General features: G+C 43.5%; 1 protein-coding gene across 3 annotated transcripts in view; it reads right to left on the bottom strand.

Moving 5' to 3' along the window:
- gria4b (glutamate receptor, ionotropic, AMPA 4b) overlaps nt 1–22,423 on the bottom strand; it is a 269,016-nt gene that overhangs the window by 224,152 nt on the left and 22,441 nt on the right. For all 3 annotated transcript variants that reach the window (XR_015037623.1, XM_085798346.1, XM_085798347.1), the window contains exon 2: nt 17,029–17,119. Coding sequence is in view for 2 of the 3 variants with exons in the window: in XM_085798346.1 (XP_085654472.1) it covers nt 17,029–17,115 (87 nt within the window). In the remaining variant the exon portion in view is untranslated. The remainder of the gene's footprint in view (nt 1–17,028; nt 17,120–22,423) is intronic.

Genomic DNA, 22,423 nt, shown 5'->3' with positions numbered 1-22,423 from the left:
ACACGTGTTTTGCTATCCACAAAGGGTGATCTACAAATGTTCCTTGGTTTGCACACGTGTTTTGCTATCCACAAATACAAATTTCTAATTTGTAACTTGTATTTTGGTTTTTACAAATAAATGTGTATTTGTAAATATATTGTGTATTTGTAAATGTATAATTTTCCATTTGTAAAAACAAAAAAGTCATTTGTAGAACCGAAAATTCTGTTTGTGAAGTGTAACTCTGCATTTGTGGATCACCAATCACACACACGCATCTCTTTCCGCAATGACGTATTTCTGAGACATTCCTGCCAAGATCCACACAGATCCACAAACTCACAGCTGCTGATTCACAAAGGGCCGCTCTCCTCACCAGGAGGGGCAGTGTTGGCGAGTAGCTGAATGAAAACTAACGAAGAAGACTGCTACTGGCTTATCTCGAGAAATTATTTTAATTCCCACTGTTAATGCGTCACTTTATTAAGTTTTAATGTTTTTTCATGCGATAAAGTAACTGTTTAGATCCCCAATATGCGGTTAGTTTATCCAAATGACGCCTGTTTGGAAGTTTGCTCCGCCGTTCGCGGAGCAGTGAAGCTCCATCTGTGGAGCAGCTAAGCTAACTAGGCTACCACCGGACGAGCGGTCTATCACAGAGGATACAGCCGGGCTGCTGTGGTGGTCGGCCGGCTAACCTCCGCTGTCATCCAGGTCTCCCCCGGCTCGTTTTTTTCCCTGGAATGACGAAGCTGGTTAGCCAGCCCACCGCAGCAGCCCGGTTGCTGTTTAGATCTGATTAGATGTTTAGATGTTAGACTGTTTAGATCCCCAATATGTGGTTATTTTTATCCAAATGACGCCGGAGCAGTGAAGCTCCACCTGTGGAGCAGCTAACTAGGCTACCACCGGACGAGCGGTCTATCACAGAGGCTACAGCCGGGCTGCTGTGGTGGTCGGCTGGCGAAGCCACGGCGTCTTCTCGGGGGAGAAAACAAGCACTTCAGTAAACCGGTTGCTGCCTCTGGATGAGCAGATCACCACAGAGGAAGCAGCCGGGGCTGCTGAGGTGGTCGGCTGGCTAAGCCGCGGCGTCATTCCAGGGGAGAAACCAAGCCCCAACCCGGTTGCTGCATCTGGATGAGCGGATCATCACAGAAGCAACAGCCGGGCTGCTGAGGTGGTCGGCCGGCTAAGCCGCGGCGTCCTCCCAGGGGAGAAAAGGAGCCCATCAATCTACCGGCAGTTTTTTAGAGGTTTACCGCCGGCTGGATGAATTATTTTTAGGAGATAAATGTTGTCTCATTCAGTGGTGTAGTAGGCTATATCAACAAACAAAACTATTTAGTCTATAATGGGCTATGTACAATCACCACCGCTACATCAATAAATAAATGTTTTACAATGAAACGGTCAGTCAGTTGACATTAAAACCTCCTATTAAAAATGCAGGTCGTTTTCTCCCCTGGGAGGAGACCGCGGCTTAGCCGGCCGACCACCACAGCAGCCCGGCTGTATCCTCTGTGATAGACCGCTCGTCCGGTGGTAGCCTAGTTAGCTTAGCTGCTCCACAGATGGAGCTTCACTGCTCCGCGAACGGCGGAGCAAACTTCCAAACAGGCGTCATTTGGATAAACTAACCGCATATTGGGGATCTAAACAGTTACTTTATCGCATGAAAAAACATTAAAACTTAATAAAGTGACGCATTAACAGTGGGAATTAAAATAATTTCTCGAGATAAGCCAGTAGCAGTCTTCTTCGTTAGTTTTCATTCAGCTACTCGCCAACACTGCCCCTCCTGGTGAGGAGAGCGGCCCTTTGTGAATCAGCAGCTGTGAGTTTGTGGATCTGTGTGGATCTCGGCAGGAATGTCTCAGAAATACGTCATTGCGGAAAGAGATGCGTGTGTGTGATTGGTGATCCACAAATGCAGAGTTACACTTCACAAACAGAATTTTCGGTTTTACAAATGGCTTTTTTGTTTTTACAAATGGAAAATTATAGTACATTTACAAATACACAATATATTTACAAATACACATTTATTTGTAAAAACCAAAATACAAGTTACAAATTAGAAATTTGTATTTGTGGATAGCAAAACACGTGTGCAAACCAAGGAACATTTGTAGATCACCCTTTGTGGATAGCAAAACACGTGTGCAAACCAAGGAACATTTGTAGATCACCTTCTGTGCGTTTACAGATATTTATGAGACAAAAATAACTCCATAGTAGAGGAGCTAGGTCAGTGTATGGCAGATCATTGGAGGATTAAAAAAAAAAAATACATATATAATATTTTTTTGGGGGGGGGCTTTTTTGCCTTTAATTGACAGGACAGTTGAGAGAGAGAGGGGGATAGGACTGCTCGGTGTGGGATTCGAACCGGGGTCGCCTGCAGTGAGGACTATAGCCTCAACACATGGGGCAGGTGCTCTACCAACTGAGCTAAACACCGCTCCGGATCATTGGAGATTTTAGCTGTCATTTATCTGCGAAAATAGCCAAAGTTACAAAGATGAGAAGTGGAGTATCGGTGGTGGATAAACCACAGGGAGTCTGCAAGAATGAATCTCACTTGCATTCCTGTGAGTGTGTCTGTATTTCTGACTCCATAATAACCTGAGTGTGTTCCTCCGTGTGCATGTGAAGTTGCCTTTTGCAAATCCGTCAGCATGATCTTCTTTTTTCTCCCCAGCCAGAGCCAATCGATTCTCCACAGGCTGGTAGGCCGGGAACCACTGCTTTCTGTCAGAGCCCTGAATGAGCTGGTGGGTGGATGGATTACTCCATTGTGGCGAGGGGCACGCAGCTAGAGATTTCACATTATGTTAAATTAAAACCTGCAATTATGAAAACAATGGTCTGAAAATTGCGCAACCCCATTTTATTTTAATGATTGATTTGATTTTCATTTCAGTCAGAAATTGGATCCATGCAACTCTAGCAGGGCACGGTTTTGTTCTAATGTAGCAAGAATTGATCACTGGGGGGAAACATCAGCAATTTATTCACAGCCATAATTTGGTGTAAACCTCATCTCTGGCTCAAACATTTTGAATTTAATAATGAAGTGATGGCTCAGTTGAGCAGAGTGTCGCATTTTGGGTTTCTTGTGATACTTCATATCTGCTTCATATGTGACTTCCTCAAAGACAAGATATTTGGCATCTTGGATAAAATATGTTCAGTCCATCCACCTCTTCATTGTATTTCCTCACTGTGAAACTGTGTTCTTCATCCAGCTGTGAAGCTATGCTGCTAGTCCTGCCTAGCATGGCCAGCTGACATCACTGTTCATGTGTCCCTTGAGCGTTCAAGTTTTTTAATCCGTTCTTTACAGTAACTCCATAGTCCGTGTGGTATGTGTCTTCACTATTTTAAAAAGTAAATTATACGGGAACCAGAATTTTCCTATCACATTCACAGGTACAATAAGCAAAAATTATTTATTATTTTGGAAAAAAGAATAATTAAAATTGCTTTTCATCGGAGGGCCCTCTATTGAGAGTGAGGAGTTGTCGTCACAGCTCAGAGCCCCACCCCCCTTCTCCGCCATGATGGAAGGATTCCGGTGGCAAAAGCCTTACTAGTCTATGGGCAAAACAAAATCGTCTACTCCGTAATTTACTGTTTTACAATGCCTGGAAATCACTGCTGTGTTAAAAACTGCTCCAGTGATTTACTTTCTCCTTATTCTTTCTTGTAATTTGTTGATCTGTTGGCGCAAAAAAGAGCTAGAATTTAGTCCGTCTCTGTGCTGTTCTGATGACGTTGCCCCTGGCAACCGATAGCGTCTCCTTCCATCATGGCCGACCGGACTGTAAAAAGCTCAAACCCCGCCCAGATTAGACCAAATCGGCACGTGACTCCTGACCTCACTCTCAATTGACCAGCCACCACAGCTCCCAACTCTTCCAAGGGACAAAATTTGAGTTTATCTGGCTTTTACATTTCTGTTGTTGCTTTTGAAATGTGTTGAGCCAATCAAGTCAAAAGATCAGTCTCCCTACAAAGAGCTGTAATTTCCATCGTCGATTGGCGAAACAACAACAAAAAAATCTTGGCTGTTGATGTTGTTGGCATGGTTAATATGCTCTCTGCATGCTTTGCCAAAGATAGTTTCATTGATGACGAGAAAGAGAGAAATCATAATTTTGATGGTATATTTTTGATCTTTTAAGCACATGTTCTCATCACTTTTCACTCATCACTTTGCAGTTAAAGTTGTTAAAAAGTTACTTGATTGTTGTGAAGTGCCGCTGTGATGGTAAACCTAAAGATTTAACAATATGAACCAGTTTCCATGGAAGTAATAGAAACCAACTGATTCAAACAAAACAAAACAAGCACTGTGGTTTATTCGGTGTTTGGCAGTGACGTGATGTAGAAATGATTTGATGTCAATGGGCTAAAACCAGTAGAGTGGTCTTTTAAGGAGGATTGATGCTTCCGGTTCGCAGGGCTTAAACTCGGGTCATCTGTTTGAACGTCCGTTTCTCTAAATATTAAGCTGTCCTGTCAAGCATATGTGACTGACTGTGTGCCGCCACCACCAAAGTGAGAATTTGTCACTCGAGGCCCAGATGTGTGTTTGCCAAGTGTGAACGGGGGGCATTAAGACATGAGAGTGTGGGAATGCCAGATGGAGAAGCGAGCACGCAGCCGTCGTCCTATTATCCGATTAGAAGTCAGAGAGAGACGAAAAAAAAAAGAAAAGCTCAGGGTGACTCATCTGTTTCCTGTGTCTCAGCATTCAAAGCCAACAGGATGCAATTTTTCTGCGTCATTAGCAGAACCCAGATCAGAACACAACATGAAGACCATTTTGTTATCGTTACAGTTGCAGGTAATGGACTCAGTGACATCAGGATTCAACAATATACCGTATAGGGATGGTGAGATTCACTGATTCATATCGGTGGTCCGATACAAACATTTGCGATGCGACTGCACCGGTAGATTCAGGGTCATATCGTTTTTAAATATAAATAAATAATAGAATTGCATCGTATCGTGAACAGGAGTAAATCTGACAAGGTCAAAGACTACATAGAGACTCAGTCGCAGAGTGATCACAAGCACAAAACAGTCCAAGTTCCAAAAACCTTTACTGGAGGGCAGGCACGGTCATACACAGGAAGGCAGTCCAATAAACAGGCAAACAAATCCCTAAAAAAGGGCAAGGCAGATCTCCAAAAACCAATAGGACAAAAAACAGGTCTTACACAAAGGGTGTCACAAAAGATAAACGCGAGAGAGCACAGCACACATAGGTAACAATGACAATCTGGCAAAGGGAGGGGGCGTGACCATGGGCTTAAATACAGGTGTGGTGATTATTGGCGGGAAACAGAACAAAGGAGCTTGACAGGAAGTGATGAACCAAAATGGGAATGAACTCAAACTACAAAATAAAACAGGAAGTCCAAAACATACAGACAGAAACCTGACAAAATCGTATCGCATCGTAGGGGCGGTGCGTGGCGCAGTGGCGCCCCATGTAGAGGCTGCAGTCCTCAACGCAGGCGTCCCTGGTTCGAATCCCGCGTCGGGCAGACCTTTCCTGCATGTCATTCCCCCTCTCTCTGCCTCCCCCTTTCCTGTCTATCTCACTGTGTACTATCAAGTAAAGCAAAAAAGCCCCAAAAAATATACTTAAAAAAAAAAAAAAATCGTATTGCTTCGTATCAACGGGAGCTTCAGTGTATTGTTAATGTATCGTATCGGTGGGGATATACATCTGTAGTACACACCAAAAGCAACATTGGGTTAAAATTAGGGCTGGGACTTTAACACGTTAATTAAGATTAATTAATTACACAAAAAATTAAAGCAGAAGTAAGCGATATTTTTGTGTTAATATAAGTCTTAAATAGTTCTATCTTCCGACAGCAATCACTTACATAGAGTGTTTGGACCGAAACACGGGTCTGTCAGTCACTCTGCTCTGCTCTGAGCCGAGGAGAAAACTTTTCTCGTATCCTACAGTTTTTATCCAATGAGGAGAGCCAAGCCAAGGGATGCGCCTGAATGTGGTGACGTAGGGACGAGGACCAATAGATCCATGACGAGGGCGGGGGCTGCTAACTCCGTCAGCTGACAAGACGTTATGGTGCGTTCAGGGCAGCCCGTAATTCGTGTTTTTCCGACCTGTGAAGATCGTACCAGTTCGATCTGGTACGAGTTCACGGGTCGGAAAAACACGAGTGGCCGTTATAGTGACTTTCACAGACAACAGGTCAGAGAAACGCGAGTTGCGGGTTGCCTGGAACGCTACAAAGTCGTGACTTGTTGTGACTTACGGTTGTGACTTACGGTTTCAAAAGCCTGCCTGGAACGCAGCATTAGCCAAAACGACCGGATCGCTTACTTCTGCTTTGACGCGTTAAAAAAATTAACGCATTTTAATCACACTTATTTTTGCACTGCGGAACGTTTCTCACTGGATGAGTTTCAGGCGTACTGATTATACTGGAGCATAATCATTTAACGAGTTAAAAAGCCGCCAACACTGATCACTGCAAGGGAGAGAGGAGGTGAAAAGAGACAACAACACTGTTACCTGCTGTATACTGGCCTCAGCCTGTATCATCGCTAACACACAGAAACCAGTGAGTAACGAGTTAAGAAGCCGCCGACACTGAGCTGCCTGAGGAGTTTTAATGCAGCCTGACCGCAGCTGAAACCGACCCGGTGCCTCAGTACGGCGACCAAGCTTTGATAAACACACCGGATCCACGCTGGTTTACAGTATCCTGCCGTAGTTTAGCCGGTCGCCACCGGAGTTTAATTAAAAAAAAAAAAAAAAGCACTTGTCGCGTTGCGGTGCGGCTGAGAACAGCGGAGTTTCCTCTGCTGCAGCTGAACAGCTGATATGTGGTCAAGACGTAGCTACAGACCTGTCACTTCACCCTCAGAGCTCTGTCTTCAGACTGTCCTGACCTGTCCCTGAACATCACACAGGGACAACATGGAGCTGCCTGTGTGATTAATGAGTTTTACATCGGGCTGAGTTCAACAAATCAGTTTATGCTTCTGTGATTTAAGTGATTAAATACAGTAGACTAGTGTAGTGGCAGGAAAAACCATTTAATCTGTATGTATCAAATATCGATTAATAAATTAATATTTATATGCGATTAAAAATGTGATTAATTAATTAATTTTTTAATCAAGTCCCGGCCCTAGTTAAAACATAATCCAATTTTAACCCAACTGTGGGGTTGAATTAGGACTGACTAATTGGGTTATTCTTTTTGACCCAACTATTGGTAGAATATTCAAATCAAAAGTTGGGTTCATTTTAACTCAGCTACTGGGTTGCGTATTAAGCGCTTGCTTGACCCAAACTCTTTATTTTTATTTTTTGTTTTCTCCTGCAGTACCTACACAGACCACATGTTTTTATGTATAAACTACGACAACAAGGTATGTACATATTATACTGTACAGTGTGGCATGAAAAGTATTTGGTGTATTTGGAACAAAATATTGTACCAGGTGTTAAACTATTGCAAAGCAGGATTAAAAAAAAAGTGACAGTGCTAATTAAGAGAGGTTTGCTGTGATATCAGCAGGTTGAGAGAAGCATCTGTGGCTCCAGGGGAAACAGTCAAAAATGTGGGAGGAGCTTAACAGCAGAAAGAAAACAAGATCACATCAACAGCTGAGCGTGGGAGGAGAGAGAGGTGGTGGTGCTTTGTCAGCAAGGAGAGGAGATACTGGGCCCGACTGAAGATGTTGTCAAGAAAGAAGAATGGCCCAACTGAATTTAAGTGGATGGGATTTTTTTGTAATGGACTACAGTTTTTTGGAAAGAGGACAGGTGTTGGAGGAGGCAACAGTCCATTAAAGAACTTAGGAGAGGAAGCCTTTTCAGTCTGTTCTCAGCAGAGAACGAGATAAATACAGGGATGGGAGGCCAGGGTCTGTGTAGTTGCTGTGTTGCCAAGAAAGAATTATGTCTAATGAGGTAGGTTATGATCCTTTTCTGTAACAGATAAAGTAGCCACTGGAGGAGGCTATGGTGATTTCAGGTTAACAGTGAGAGAAAATAAAAACTGGAGGCAGAGTTTGTTTTTTTTCCAGGCTGGTTGGAGCAGAACATGAGGGATGATGCTACAGACAGATTCTTACAAACTGTCTAATGGCCGAGCAGTGCAGGGAAGAATTTGATGCGGCCGGATGTCAGTAGAGAGGCAGAACTACTGACCTCCGCTGTGGATAGTGTCAAGAAAGAAAAATGGCCACATTGTCTTTAAATGGACCAGGAGTTTGTGAGGGGCTTCTGTAGGACTGCAGCTTTCTGGAATGAGGATAGGTTGTGTATTTCATGCATAGTAATTTCTTGAAAGCAGGGACTGGGAAATCAATCAAACTTAATCTTTAATTATAAATTTGACTTCCAATAATTATGAAAACAATTTAATCAAGATCAAACAACAATTGTGTGACAAATCGATTCCGTCTACAATCTACACACCTGACGACGTTAGTTCTGCTTGGTTTCCTATTTGTGCAACAAAAACATTAAACATTCTCTACCACACTCAGTCATCTGTTTGATTAATATTCGACTATGATGCATATAACTGTTCACTACGCAGAGGTTTATATGTTGAAGAACCGAATCAATGAGCAGTATCCACAGAAATAGCAGTGGTGATATTCATCTGTAACCATAGGAACGACTCAGCTTGACCAGTTTTCAAATTTCAATAAATGTGTTCCCAAAGTCAATGAGCAATCATAATTGTGATCTCCATATTGACCAAAAATAAGTGTGATTATAATTGTTGACATAATGGAGCATGTCATGTTCGTGTTCCAAGGATGAGGCCGTGTTGATAGCAAGTAACTTAGTTTAATGTCTCACGTTCTCAACAACATACATGTGGCCTCATGCAGTCTTGCTCTACCGCGTTATATGGTACGGTAAGCTGACTACTAACCAGTACTGCCGCCTAGCGGTCAAACATGTAATAACATCTAATCATAACATCCCCCCTTTTCTAAGGTAAAATGCATTAACATGAATTATCACATTAGCTGTGTCAGTTATTTCAACCATTTCACTTCAGCATAACTCTGCAACACATAAGCAGTATAAACTGTTTATATCAGATTGCATAACTCATATCTAAGCCAACACTCGACCATTTAGAACACATTCACAACATCAATCAATATACATTTTGTTCAACATCTTTAACATGCATATTGAATTTTCTTTGTTTATAAGTTCAGTCTATCAGGCTTTCTGATTTCTCTTGTGGACCTTCTTAACTCAGGTTCGCTTGGAGTAGGTGTGTGAGAGTCAGTGTTACAGTCCATAGCAGGTGTGGGAGTTACCTGAGATTCACCACAGGTTACACTGAGCTCACCAACAGTCCCTTGAGGAGTCTTTAATAGACTGCGACGATTGCGTCTGAGGATTTGTCCATCATCAGTTTTCACCGTGTACGATCGTGGAGCAACTTCTTGCAGGACAGTTGCTTTTGTACTCCATCCATCAGCATCCTCAATCCTGACTGTGTCGTTGTTAGTCAGTGGAGGGAGATGCTTGGTTGTTCTGTCATAGAATGACTTTTGCATCATTTTTTGTTGTCGTAGCTTATGTTCAATCTTTGAGTGATTCTTTTGCTTGAATTTGTCGTTTTGATGACTTGGCAACGTTGTTCGTAGCTTCCTCTTCATCAGCAGTTCAGCTGGTGATAGGCCGCACTGAAGAGGTGATGCTCTGTAGCTCAATAAAGCCAGATAGGGATCCGAGTCACTATCAGCAGCTTTCTTTAGGAGTTGCTTGAGAATGTGAACTCCTTTTTCAGCTTGGCCGTTTGACTGTGCATAGTGTGGGCTTGACGTCACATGCTTGAAATCATATTGCACTGCAAACTTCTGCCATTCTTTGCTGCTGAAGCAGGGGCCATTGTCGCTCACCACGATGTGTGGGATGCCATGCCTGGCGAAGATAGATTTAGCATGTGTTATGACACAAGTTGATGTTGAGCTTGTTAGTAGCGCCATCTCAGGGAAGTTTGAGTAGTAATCCATTACCACTAAATAGTCTTTACCTCTGAGATGAAACAAGTCCATTCCTACTTTGTGCCATGGTGCTGTTGGCACCTCAGCTACCATCATAGGCTCTTTGCTCTGCTTGTTCCTGTGTTTCTGGCATGTTTCACATTTACTTATAAGTGTTTCAATGTCTTTGTTCAGTCCAGGCCAGAAAACCGTGTCTCTCGCCCTCCTTTTGCACTTTTCAATGCCGAGATGGCCTTCATGTATCCTGTGCAACATGTCCATTCTCAAAGCCTGTGGAATAACAATCCTGCCCTTTTTCAACAGCAGACCATCCACAGTACTAAGCTCACCTCTGACATGGTAAAATTGTGGACACGAACCAGCTGGCCATCCCTCATCCATGTTCTTCATGACATGCTGTAGCTCAGCATCCTTTGCTGTAGCCTCCGCTATTTGCCTTGACTTTGTGTCAGACACAGGCAGTGTAGCCGACACCATGTTCACGTGACACTGTATGTCCTCGTCTGTTGCACTCACACTGTCGCCTGTAGTTGCTCTGGATAGGGCATCAGCAAGGACTAGGTGTTTACCTGGAGTATATATCAGTTCAAAATCATACCTTTGCATCTTCATCATTAACCGCTGAATCCGTGGAGACATTTCATTCAGATTCTTTTTGATGATGGCGACCAGCGGTCGATGATCAGTTTCGACTGTGAAAGACGGCAGGCCGTACACGTAGCTATGAAACCGCTCCAAACCATACGCCAGTCCCAAACATTCTTTTTCGATCTGAGCGTATCGGCATTCAGTTTTTGTCATAGCCCGAGATGCATAGGCTACCGGTTTCCAGTGCTCACCCTCAGCCTGGAGTAGAACGGCACCAATACCATCTTTGGAAGCATCTGTAGACACTTTTATCCTCTTCGTGTGGTCATAAAATGCCAACACAGGTGCTGTGCTCAGTGTGTCCTTGAGTTTTTGCCACTCATGCTCATGTTTCACTGTCCATTTAAACTCACAGTCCCTGTGCAGAAGCTCTCGTATGCATGATGTCTTTGCTGTCAGATTGGGAATGAATTTACCTATGAAATTCACCATCCCCATGATGCGTAGCACCCCTGTCTTGTCTGTGGGCCTTGGCATGTTCTGTATTGCATGTATTTTGTCTTTATCTGGCTCGACACCACGTGCAGACAGCTTGTCTCCCAGGAAGAGGATCTCTTGAACGCCAAACTCACATTTACTCTTGTTGAGTTTCAGTCCATACTTTTGTATGTGTTCCATAACTCTGTTCAGCCTCTCGTTGTGCTCTTGGGCTGTGGAACCCCATATGATGATGTCATCAATGTAGACTCGAACTCCATCCAAGCCCTCGATGATCTGCTCCATCGCTCTGTGAAATATTTCAGGTGCTGACTTGATTCCAAAAGGCAGTCTGAGAAAGCAGTATCTGCCGAAGGGCGTATTAAAGGTACAGTACTTGGTGCTGCTTTCATCCAGTTTCAGCTGCCAGAAGCCTTGTGAGGCGTCAAGCTTTGTGAAGTATTTGGCACCTGACATTTCACTGATGATCTCTTCACGTGTAGGTATTTGATAATGTTCACGCTTTATGCTCTCATTTAAGTCTTTAGGGTCCATACATATTCTCAACTCACCATTCTTTTTCTTTGTGATGACCAGTGAGTTGACCCAGTCTGTAGGCTCATTAACCTTTTTGATCACTCCTAGCATGATCATTCTGTCGAGTTCTTTCTTTAGGCAGTCTTTCAGTGGCGCCGGAACTCTGCGTGCTGCATGCACAACTGGTTGGGCTCCTTCTTTCAACTGTATTTTATATGTGAAGGGCAAAACACCAAAACCCTTGAAAACATCTGAAAAGTTCTGAACAATTGCGTCCATAGAGTCATTTGTTGGGTTTATGGTTGGAACGATGCGATGCACTCTTTTCACAAGCCCCAGTTCTTCACAGGCTCTGTCACCAAGAAGTGATTCACGTCCCTCATTCACAACAAAGAAGAATAGGTGGTGCACTTTTCCTTTAACTGTGACACTCAACCTGCATGTGCCCAAACATTTGATTGGCCGCCCATTGTAGTCTTTCAGTCCGGATTCTTTTCTTTTTATTTGTGGCTTATTTTTCATTGCCTTCACATCACACATGCTTATGAGATTTGCTTTCGCACCAGTGTCCAATCTCATGGTGACTACAGTCCCATTTATCATTAGAGGAGCTATCCACTTATCTTCTGTAGTGACATCATTTACATTGTCTGGTTTATTTATTTGTTCACTTTCACAATTCACCATTCCAACAAAGAACGTGTCACTTAGATCAGGCTCGTCTATTAAGTTTACAGTTTTTTCTTTTTTCCATTCTTTCCGTTTGGAGAAGCATTGTTTAGCAAAATGATTCTTGCCTTGGCAACTGGAGCATTGCTTACCAAACGCTGGACACTGTCTAGGCTTGTGCTGTGAGCCGCAGCGCTTGCAGTTTATCATCACGTCCTCCTGCTGCTGTGCAGGCCGGGTCTGTGTGCGCCGTCTCCGCTGATACGACACTGCTCCAACCGCTGCCGCGCTGTCGCTCTGCGCCGAGGCGACTGCAGACATCTCGCTGAACGTCCTCACGTGCCTTTGGGACAGCTCACTGGCCTGGCAGATCTTAATGGCTCCTGCCAGCGTCAGCTCCATCTCCCGTAGTAGCCTCTCTCTGACCTTTTTATCCTCTACGCCGTAGACGATCTGGTCCCGGACCATGGAGTCACTCAGCGTTCCGAAGTTGCAGGACTGCGCCTTTAGCCGCAAGTCCGTCAGGAAGCTATCAAAAGGCTCATGTTGCCGCTGTGTACGAGACCGAAACACGTACCTCTTGTACGTCTCTTTCTTCTTCGGAGAACAGTGAGTATCAAACTTGCTAAGCACTACATCCAACTTTTCATTATCTTCAGGACTGTCAAACACGAACGTGTTAAATACTTCTATGGCCTGTGGCCCTGCTATTGTTAGCAGCAGCGCTACCTTTCTTGCTTCCGGCTTAGCCTCGAGTCCCGTAGCAGCAACATACAGGTGAAACCGCTGTTTGAAGGTGCGCCAGTTCTCGTCGACGTTCCCCGTCAGTTTCAAACTTTCCGGTGGTTTTAAATCCATGTCGCCCATTCGAGTTTACTCCTGGTACCATGTCATGTTCGTGTTCCAAGGATGAGGCCGTGTTGATAGCAAGTAACTTAGTTTAATGTCTCACGTTCTCAACAACATACATGTGGCCTCATGCAGTCTTGCTCTACCGCGTTATATGGTACGGTAAGCTGACTACTAACCAGTACTGCCGCCTAGCGGTCAAACATGTAATAACATCTAATCATAACAGAGCAGTCTTCATTTCAAGTTTTTTTTCTCTCCACATTTCCATGGTAACCAACATATTGGGCCCTATTTTCCTGGCGCAACTCAGGGGGGCGCAGCGAGGCGAGCCCTGGCGCAGCTGGCGCAGTGCAACAACGTGCGCAGCGGATTCGGTAAATTGGCAGACTGCTGTGCGCCGAGATGGGAGTGGTCGCGCAGCAGGGGGAGGTGTCGACAGATTCACCTTGCCGATAGACCGCGCGGAGAGTGCGCCGAAAGCTCGCCAGCTCCAACCTGGTCTACTCTCAGCGCAAGGCGAAGCGCAGCCAGCGGACTGGTATTTTGACTGCCCAGCGCGCAGTGCGCCCACGTCACCAAGACCTCACAGGCAGGTTTCCACAGTTCCAGGCACATTTAAATGCAATTAATAATAATAATAATAATAATAAAAATCATAATCACAATAACCCCTATTTATTGTATCTGAATCAGCACATACACGTATATCTATATCGATTGTCCCGTCACACTGATGACAGATCAAAGGCTGTCGGCATGCGTAATGGAAACTCAACCTGACTGAATTAACACAGATGAAACCAGGGAGGGACTGGGACAAAAAAGCAGCCGTGGATGTCCCAAGAGCAGGTGTTGACACTACACACTGTGCCGTTGCGATGATCAGCTATTTATTTATTAATTTACTTTTTGATTTATTAGGGGCCAGCGCCGCATCGTCACGCGACCATAACAAATAAAACTGAAAACAAATAAACTATCATCTCTCACAGCAAACCACAATCAGCCTCGGCATCATAGTGAGCAGATATTCACATCTCCCATCTCAGGTAAATTCTAAAGAAAAAAGAAAAAGAGAGACGCTCCGTGATGCCTCCTTTACGCACAGCTGTTTGTTTATGTTGTGATCTGTGCACACGTGTTTAAATATAGGTTACTAAATATGAGTGTCTTTATTAATGGAAAAGGTGTGTGTGTGTTTTGTTTTTTGTTTTTTTTTACTGGGCAACAGCTCTCAATATGTCAGAGCAAACCTGGATAACATCATAACCTCCTCCCTCCCAGACTACTTTTGCATCATCAGCCCGTGAGGTCTGTTCGCGCGACCGGACACTGCCAACTTGGACCGGACCAGAACATCAGTTTCCTCCCGTCTCACTTGCTGTGAGAGATGATAGTTTATTTGTTTTCAGTTTTATTTGTTATGGTCGCGTGACGATGCGGCTCAATAAATCAATAAGTAAATAAATAAATGAAGAGTTCATTTGCAAAAGCAGATAACTCAGTTTTTTTTTTTAAATTCTAGAATCTTCATTTTTTATTTTTTTATTTACATAAGGTGATATCAGTCAAACCAAAGTTGAGTGACTTTGAGATGTAACAAAACAGACATATCTCAAAAAAATAAAGTTTTATTGAAAACAACACTATGCAAAGAATAATTACAAAGCCTCAGCTCATTTTTTTCAAAATGGCACTTATCTGCTTTTGCAAATGAACTCTTTAAAGCAGATATCAGTGGAATGTTTTTGTTAATATAAGTCCTAAATAGTCCTATTTTCCGTCAGCAATCACTTACATGAAGTATTTCAGCCTAAACACGAGTCTCTCCGTCACTCTGCTCTGCTGTAACCCGAGGAGAAAATTTTCCTTGTGGGATACAAGTGTTATCCAATGAGGGGAGAGAACGGCATGAAGGGCTGTGTGTGCAGCCAAGGGATGCGTGTGAATGTGGTGACGTAGCACGAGGACCAATTGATGCCTGACAAGGGCGGGGGCTGCTAACTCATGGTGCGTTCAAGGAAACTCGTACTTTGTGTTTTTCCTTCCTGTGAAGTCATACCAGTTCGATCTGGTACGAGTTCACGGGTCGGAAGTTACGAGTGGCCGTTATAGGGAACTTTCACAGACAACAGGACGGTAAAAACACGAGCTACGGGTTACCTGGAACGCTACCAAGTCGTAGTTGTGACTTGAAGCTGTAACTTACGGTTTCAAAAGCCTGCCTTGAACACAGCATTAGCCGAAACGGCCGTGCCGCTGTTATCTGCTTTAAATATAGCAGATCATCGCAACGGCACAGTGTGTAGTGTCAACACAGCAGTAATCCATCCTTTCATCTGTGTTAATTCAGTCAGGTTGAGTTTCCATTACGCGTGCCGACAGCCTTTGATCTGTCATCAGTGTGACGGGACAATCGATATAGATATACAGTACGTGTATGTGCTGATTATTGTGATTATTAATTCCATTTAAATGTGCCTGGAACTGTGGAAACCTGCCTGTGAGGTCTTGGTGACGTGTGCGCACCAAGTCAATTGCCTCCCTCTTCCACGGTGAAATCAAACGTGCGCCTCGCGCGCGGCGGATTTAAAGGCGAGGAGAGGAGCTCATTTGATTGGTGAAGATCTGACTCGGCTGTGTCAAACCCACTCCACGCCTTCTCTCCTCCCCCTATGCCATTTGCGCCGGTGGGAGGGAAGTAGGCGGGATGCGCCCCGCTGCGCTTCGAAGGAAAATTGCAAACTGCTCCTGGACACGCCTCGTTGGCGAAGCGAAGGCGAGGCGCAGGCCTGATCCGCTGCACCTGCGCTAGTTTACGAAAATAGAGCCCATTGATTCATCAGTGCCATACCGTGTAGTACTGACAATTAACCTTAGTTTCAGATGTGATCAAAATGGCCATCGCTGAATTTAATTGACAGAGACTGCTCCCACCTCTTACCTCTTCCCTCTCTCTTTGTCCTCCGTTCTTCATATTTCTTCATCTACCCTCTACTTGTTCTGCCTGTCTCCACTTCTCTCTGTAACCTTGTGAGTTTGCTTTAATATTCATGGTGATTGAACCTGAGGGGAATTCAGCATGTCTCTCTAATTTATGTGAGATAGGCTTCATTATTCACCCAGTGATTTAATATGCATCATAGGATTGGTGAGTGAACATATGAGAGAGGAAATCAAGGAAACCTGCTCTCAGAATCGCTGAGCTGTATGGAGTTAAACTTCTGAAGAGCCGACTGATAGTCTTGCCCTCAGGCAGATCTCCTCTTTTTTCTTTCTTCATTCTGGCCCTTGTGCTGTCTCTTTCTTTCTCTCCTTCACTCCATCACTATTTTACATGTTGGACGGACTGCTATGAAATTTTATACAAACATCTCCGGTCCCAAGACGATGAATCCCATCCTACTGACTTTTATGATCCGCAACGCAGTTATCCACAAACCGGCACAGGAGGTTACATGTGCTAGCCAAGAAATAGGGACGTACAAAACCTTCTGTAAAACAGCCAAATGTCACTTTTGTACTTTGGTTTCTGCAGAGATTAAAGGAATGAGATATAAAGCATTAATGAGAGAGCCTCAGAGAGGGGTTTCATTACCTCTACACAGAGTCGAGTTTGCCGTTTCCTCAGTTTTCCAGTCTTTATGCTGAACTAAGCAAACCAGCTGTGACTTGATATTCGACAGACATCAGTATGAGTGTGGTGTGGATCTTCTGAAATTCTACATGAAATGTTAAAAGCCTTTGAATGGACGTAAACATAGAAGTTGACCAACAGTGCAACCAAGAAAAAAAGTGTGCGGATGTTTTTTTGCTTGGAAATGTCATTGCTGGGTTTCTGTAGATTTGCAAGATCATGAAAGAACCTACTTTGAATTTGCTCTTTGAAGATAAATCCTGGTCGTGCTGCACAGCGCGACACAAAGGGACTTCCAGGTGTGTATGCACAGGTTTCATTTACCTGGAAATACAGAAACACAAGCACATCGGCTTAACACGGCTGCACACTGCAGGCTGTCAACACACTCACTCTGACTGAATTAAACACAGTCACACAACTTATATTCTGGTAGGCTACAGGTGGTTCCATCACTGATTTCCTCATTAGCCAGGCGATGCACTTTTACACAGGAGATGTTTTTTTAATTTGACTTGCACACTCTGATATAAATCTCTTATTTGCATTACTCATAGTTCATCACTCTGGCACAGGCATATTACATTTGTGTCACTGTTGCTCACCTGGAAATACACAAACACAAGCACATCAGCATAACAAGGCTGCACACTGCTGCGTCTCACCCAAAGGAGCCCCTAAAGCTGTCTGAAACGCCTAAGCAAATTTTAATCATAGATGAATCCATTAAAATATTACAGTTGATAATTCACATTAACATACATCAGGCAACAAAATAGTAATGACAAATTATATGGGAAGTGTCTGTTGTCCAATGTCTATGCCCAATATTACTGTGGGTCCCACAGCTGAAATATTCCATTCAACAAAATGCTAAAATCAATACCATTTTTCTGCACAACCATTCATCACACCATCCCCTCTTTCCTCTCATATTTGTCTTTGCCTTTGTGTCCACATTTCCATGATTGTGTATATGTCTCTGTCCCTTCCCCAGCTCTTCCTTGCCATAATGTCTGCATTCATGCACACTCTCCTCACTGACACATTTCCTCCATGTTATCTTTGCCTTTTCACCTCCCTATGCTAAAAAGGGCATTTGTATTCCAGAGCCAGGTTGGCAGGGTACGCTTATCTCTTCAGAGGCCCTTTGAAAAGGCTCTGATTCTGCATGAAAAGGAGATTCCAAAGGCAACCTAGGTGACATTGCGTGACACGTTAACAGACAGAGTTCAGAGCGAGGGGGGGTTAACTAGACATTTATTGGCAGCACATCCACCAAAGTTATGATGGGAGATGAAGTCTTTGGCGCAGCATCAAACAAAGCCCGTTAATCCCGAGCGTACAAAGGAAGAATAGGGAATTACTAGTACACCGGGTCGTGCTTCTCACCATGTTGCTAACTGACTGTTGCTCTGATATTTTGACAATGTCAGACACAGATGGGAACTAAGTGAGGAGGTGGTTCAAGCTGTGGCAGCACACATCGTCCAACAAAGAGAGAAGAAGGTCAAATGACTGCTGCTGCTGCTGCTGCCTGTCGCTGCTGTGGGTTGATAGCATTAAACTGCTGGCCACAATGCAAACACAGTAGTAAATTCACAAGAAAACACATTAGATGCACCATGAGAGCCTGGTCTCAGATGACCACAGAAAACTTACAACAATATGAATTATTGCATGTTCTTGTACCAAAAACAACCATGGACAGCTGTTCATGCAGTGTGTGTGTGTGTGTGTGTGTGTGTGTGTGTGTGTGTGTGTGAGATCCTGGACGTTGCACTGATTATGGAGGCTTCAGATGGAACTGATGCCGAGTGATCTTCAACTGAGAAAACATCTCCCTCGGCTGATGCGATTTGAAAATATCAAACCGGTTTTTAAAATGATTGATGAGAACAACTGGCAGCAGCTGGATCCGACTTGAGACAAGGTTGGAAAACATACAGGTCACATGAGTCATGAGTTTATCTGCCAACCACAACAGCTGACCCTCAAACATCTCTGCCACTACAGCCATGCTTCCATCTCAATATACCTCAAAAATGTTTTGACTTAAGATGGAGACAGCACTCCTCAAATTAATACAGTGTGTGCCTGCATGCCAACTTGAATTTGTAATCACTTTTGCTTGCTAGTGTGTGTGTGTGTGTGTGTGGTCCTGTGTGTTGCAGGTCAGTGTGGCTGCTGACAGCAGTATAATGTGTGGACAGGCTGCAGGTCCTGGCACTTCTCCTCTCACATGCCCTCCTGGATAATGTTTTTCGCAGAGATGTGAAAGCTGTCAGGGCTTCACTGCTCACTGGGGCATACATCATCTATGAGCAGCCTCTGCGCTTCTTCTCTTTTAGTCGTCTCATGTTCTGCTCCCATCCAATCATTCCTTCACTCTTATAGTCTATTAATGTGTGAGCTCTCTTCCTCCCTCTGTCTTTCCTTCATAATGATCCCCCATGAGGAATTAGTTTCAGACAGGAAACAGAGTTGGGTTTATAGATGCAATGATATACTGGCTGTTATTGTTGTCTCTGTGTGTGATTGGACACAGTTTGATTATTGTGGAACTGATCAATATGGTTTTGTTACCTGGCACCACATCACTACAGCTGTTCAGAAGGATAGTGCCAAACAAAACCTATAGTTCTGATTTTTTTGTGCCCCCCTTGGACTGGCTGGTGTCAGACTGTACCCATAAACCCTGTGGGTGTAGTTAAAACAAAGAGGCAGAAAACCTAAACCCTAACTTTAGCTCAACTGACCTAACTTATGACTTAAATCTCATATTTCCAGTTGCATTCAACACTTACCATGTTTGTTCAGAAAATTAACTTTAGTAACCCCTTAATTTATCCCTCTACACAACCTTGCTTTGGACAATAACATACAAACGTAATGCATCAGCATACCTCAAAACTGTTGAGTTTTGTATGTTAGCATACCCTCTCTGTTAGTTTAACTCAGGGGGTTTCCTGGATTAGAATGAGCCCTCTCTCTCTCTTTCCCATCTCTCTCCAGCTGTCCTTTCAAAATACATTTTTCCCCAGCATGGCCACGCCAAGACCCGCCTTACTAGGCCTCTGATTGGCTTATCACGATGCCCTCTACTCTGCCGGTTGGGTTTAGGCATGAAGAAGGGAGTGGTTAAGGTTAGGGTAAGATGCTGGTAGGCTAGCCTTGCAGAGGTCAGCCAATCAGAGCCGGAGTAAGACGGGTCTTGCCGTGGCTATGCTGGGGGAAAAAAATATCGCAGCCGGGCGCTCTTCTTCTTTGGCGGGCGGCGCACCAACATTAAGGTGCATTACCGCCACCTACTGTGTTGGAGTGTGAACCAGAGTCACAGAGGACAGAAGTGCTGGAGCGGAATAATGGACTGCTTTAATCGGAGCGTTTATATCGGAGATTTTAGATGCAGTCCGATATAAGCCGATATTCGTTTTTTTGGCTGATATCGGACAGATATCCGATATCAATATCGGATCGGGACATCCCTAATTTCAGCAGGTCAACAACAACAACAACACTTCCTGTCTCCCCTTCACAATAAAACGCTACACATGTGATGAACAGTACCTGCCAAAGCTCTAGTGAGAGCTGCCGTAACAAAAATAGGGTACACTAACTTAATTTAAAATATAAATCCAAAACTTGACACATTACTACCAAGAACCCACCAACACCGAGGTTTGTTGTTAGTCTTGGTAAAATGTTAAAATGCCTCTGGCAATACTCGGACCCAAACATCAAATGAACCAAATGTAAGTTAGTCACAAGCTACACTAGCAGAAAACATAGTGCTGTCTATAAAGACAACTGTGTTTTTTCGGTTTGGCTGGCACGGTGTGTCATAGTGGAAGACATAACATCTAGTATGCTTCACAACATCCCATTATAAGCCCTTAGTTTGACAACTTCTGTGTGATGTTGACGCATTGGAAAACATAGTGCTACAACATGAGGAAACAAAGGGATCACTTCGTTGGTGCCGTCAGGTAAAACAATGAAGTCAGGCGCTTGGGAAAGCTATGTTGTCCCGCTGTCTATTCTGCTGTATCCAACAAGTCCTCCGAATTAAAAGACAAAATACCTACCACCAGAACAATGCATGATGCTGAAATGACAGTATCATCATGTCTTGCCAAGTCACAACATGAAACTCAAGTTACTGTGTTGTCTGATCCCAGACTTGGGACAGACTGAGACAAAACAAAATGTCAAAATGTGTTGTTACATATATCAATGCAATCAATGAGACATTTTTAATTTAATGTATTATTCCAACAGTATTATTCCAACACGGCAGAATTCTGATCTTCCTATAAGTAGAATTAGCATCTGTTGGAAATGTATTGAAATTATAGGATATTGAATATAGACATGAAACATTGAATACTGGCATGTTCAGTCCAAAAATATTTCCACTGCTGGTGGATTGGATTTGGTGTTGTTGCCTCCAACAGAGCTCGTCATCAAGACAGCCGGAGGGAGAGCTGGGTGCTTAATCAGATGAAAGGTGTGAAACTGATGCCAGAAAAGTGTTGTAACTGGAGGAGAGGTGCCATACACCCCTGTCTCTTCTGCAGACATATTAATCACTGTCAGCATCTTCTTTAAAATGTTATCCTGGGGACGGAGGACGGGGTGTATCTGATGATAAACAAACCCTCAAAGAGCTGCTGTTATTGAAACTAAAATGTTGTGCTTGGGGTTAATTTATATTGTACACTCACGTACAAAAAAAGATGAATGCCGGTTTTGTTTCTACACCATGTAACAATGCTTCCCTCTGGAGCAGAGATTGCATTTTCACCAAAACGTGGTAAAGCAGTGCATTGTGCAGAGTAATTCGTCTTTTCTCCTCTGCTTACATAAACAATTACATTCACAGAACAGAATGCAGCTATTACTTCTCTTAAGAAACATTCAGGTACAAAGTGTGTGCGGTGAGGGGAAACATTTTTTTAAAGGGAACAAAGAAAATATAATTGCCAAAAGCTAAACATAAAAAAAGCAGCTGAATATTTTTCATTGAGAATTCAATTTCAAAAGATGAACAAGTGTTTACTTTATGGCTGAGAGGAGCAAGTGATGGCAATGGAAGGACAAGTAAAATCTAAGCCCAGCGACCCTGACTACATGACAAAACATCAGCAAAGGAAAGGTTAAAAGAAAAATGAAAACACCATATGAACATGAATTTACCTCAAACCATGGGAGCAACTAACATCTTTCTGTTCTCTAGCTGGAAATCCCTATCGAAGCCAGGTAGATCTTGACAACAAGTGGTATTTGGAAGAAAAGGGCACCACTGGCAGCATTTTCTCAAATACTGGATATTTAAGGCCTCCCACTGAATGTTTCTGCAGGGCACATTCATACAGAGCAAGCAGTTTCTATTGGTTTTCTATGGAACATGTTCTCCGCTAGTTAAACTCACACAACACCAAACAAACTGGGAAAATTAACCCAGAATTCAGTTTATTACGCAGCCGCTGCATGATGACCTGATTTGAGGGTAAAACTAATGACTCCTACTTAATATCAACAATTTTTGTCACTGAAGGTCCACCTGATGCATGTTGTTTCCCCTCTAACTCACTGCCCATTTCCTATCTCTATCATAATAAAGGC

The sequence above is a fragment of the Trachurus japonicus genome, chromosome 14 (assembly GCF_045865225.1).
Source record: "Trachurus japonicus isolate A0001 chromosome 14, Traja_1.0".
NCBI lineage: Eukaryota > Metazoa > Chordata > Actinopteri > Carangiformes > Carangidae > Trachurus > Trachurus japonicus.
The sequence above is the reverse complement of the archived record's forward strand: the minus strand, read 5'-3'. Positions and strand labels throughout refer to the sequence as shown.